Source organism: Orycteropus afer, unplaced genomic scaffold (genome assembly GCF_000298275.1).
Source record: "Orycteropus afer afer isolate SDZICR_OR568_19922 unplaced genomic scaffold, OryAfe1.0 scaffold00005, whole genome shotgun sequence".
NCBI classification, from domain to species: Eukaryota; Metazoa; Chordata; class Mammalia; order Tubulidentata; family Orycteropodidae; genus Orycteropus; species Orycteropus afer.
In genome coordinates this window covers 29,434,073-29,435,306 of record NW_006921592.1, presented here as the reverse complement: position 1 = coordinate 29,435,306, position 1,234 = coordinate 29,434,073, and the positions used below count along the sequence as shown (strand labels likewise).

The following is a 1,234-nucleotide window of genomic DNA, read 5'->3' as shown; positions in this document are numbered from 1 at the left end:
ACTTGCCACACATTCTTGAATTGCCACAAATCTAGAGTTGCCTAGTTACTTGTTCAATATCCACTCATACAAAAAATATATACTGAGCATCAGCCACAGTGGAGGGTCATCAGAAACAAGGACAGCAGCAGGGTGGAGGTGGGAAATTAGATTTGAGAGTCAGGCCGCAAATCTAATGCATTTGGTTGAATTTACCTGTTTAATGTGAATGGTGGCGTAGTGCCTAAGGCATTTGACTGTTATCCATAAGTCTGGCGGTTCAAATCCACCAGCCGCTCCTTGGAAGAAAGATTGGGCAATCTACTTCCATAGTGATACCACCTCAGAAATCCAAGATCGGGTCACTATGAGTTGGATCTGACTCGATGGCAGTGAGTTTTTGTGGGGTTTTTTTAATGTGATTCCACTGTATGGTGCTAAAAGTAGGGTATAAAGTAGTGGACAATACTGACAGGGTCCCTGCCCTCAGGAAGGTTCATTCTAGTAGAAAAGGTAGCCTTTAAACAATCAGCCTGAATAAAAATATAATAGCAAATTGTTACATACTTTATGAAAGAAATGTGCAAGGTGCTAAGAGGGTATACCTGGGAGGGAGGGATGTCATGAGTCCTGAGGGATAAGTAGATGTTAGCTAGGCAGAATCAGAAAGAAGTATTCCAGAGAGAGCAGTATGTTCAAAAGCCCCAAGGCAGGAAAGAGCCTATGTTCAAGAAGGCCAGAGGGGCTATTCCATAAGCAGGAAGAAAGAGGAAACTGATGAGCTGGTTGACCCAAATACCCTTATTATGCTAACAGAAAGAAGAACATGTTCTTATGTCTTCTCCATGTCTCCCATCCACCATGCTTTCTAGTTACTGCACATTGACAGTAGGAAATGAAATCGTTAGCAAATCAAGATAAGAAGAAACAGTTAAGCTGTTTACTTACATAAGACAGCAGCTTAAAAATAGCTCTTCTCACGCAGTGGGTATTTCTTCAAAGGGTAGCTTTGCCTGTCAAGGTTAGAATTTACTTCAGAGGTAAGATCTTCCTATAACAAAAACAAATCCAGTAATTACATTACTTATAATGCAAAATAGATCAGTGACAACCATATATGCCCTATGAATCCTATATATGACGTGTATATGGAATTCACAGTGTCATTGTTGATAGGTGCCATAAGTTAGTTCTGACTCATAGCGACTCTATGTACAACAGAACAAAACACTGCCTGGTCTTGCACCACCCTCAC

At 40.8% G+C, this 1,234-nt stretch overlaps 1 protein-coding gene across 1 annotated transcript in view; it reads right to left on the bottom strand.

Annotated features, from left to right (window-relative positions):
- Positions 1–940: 940 nt before the first annotated feature.
- The window catches only part of SPATA6L (spermatogenesis associated 6 like), a 71,376-nt gene continuing 71,082 nt past the window's right edge, over positions 941–1,234 (bottom strand). The window contains exon 12 of the mRNA XM_042780686.1: positions 941–1,030. Coding sequence (XP_042636620.1) covers positions 941–1,030 — 90 coding nt within the window. The remainder of the gene's footprint in view (positions 1,031–1,234) is intronic.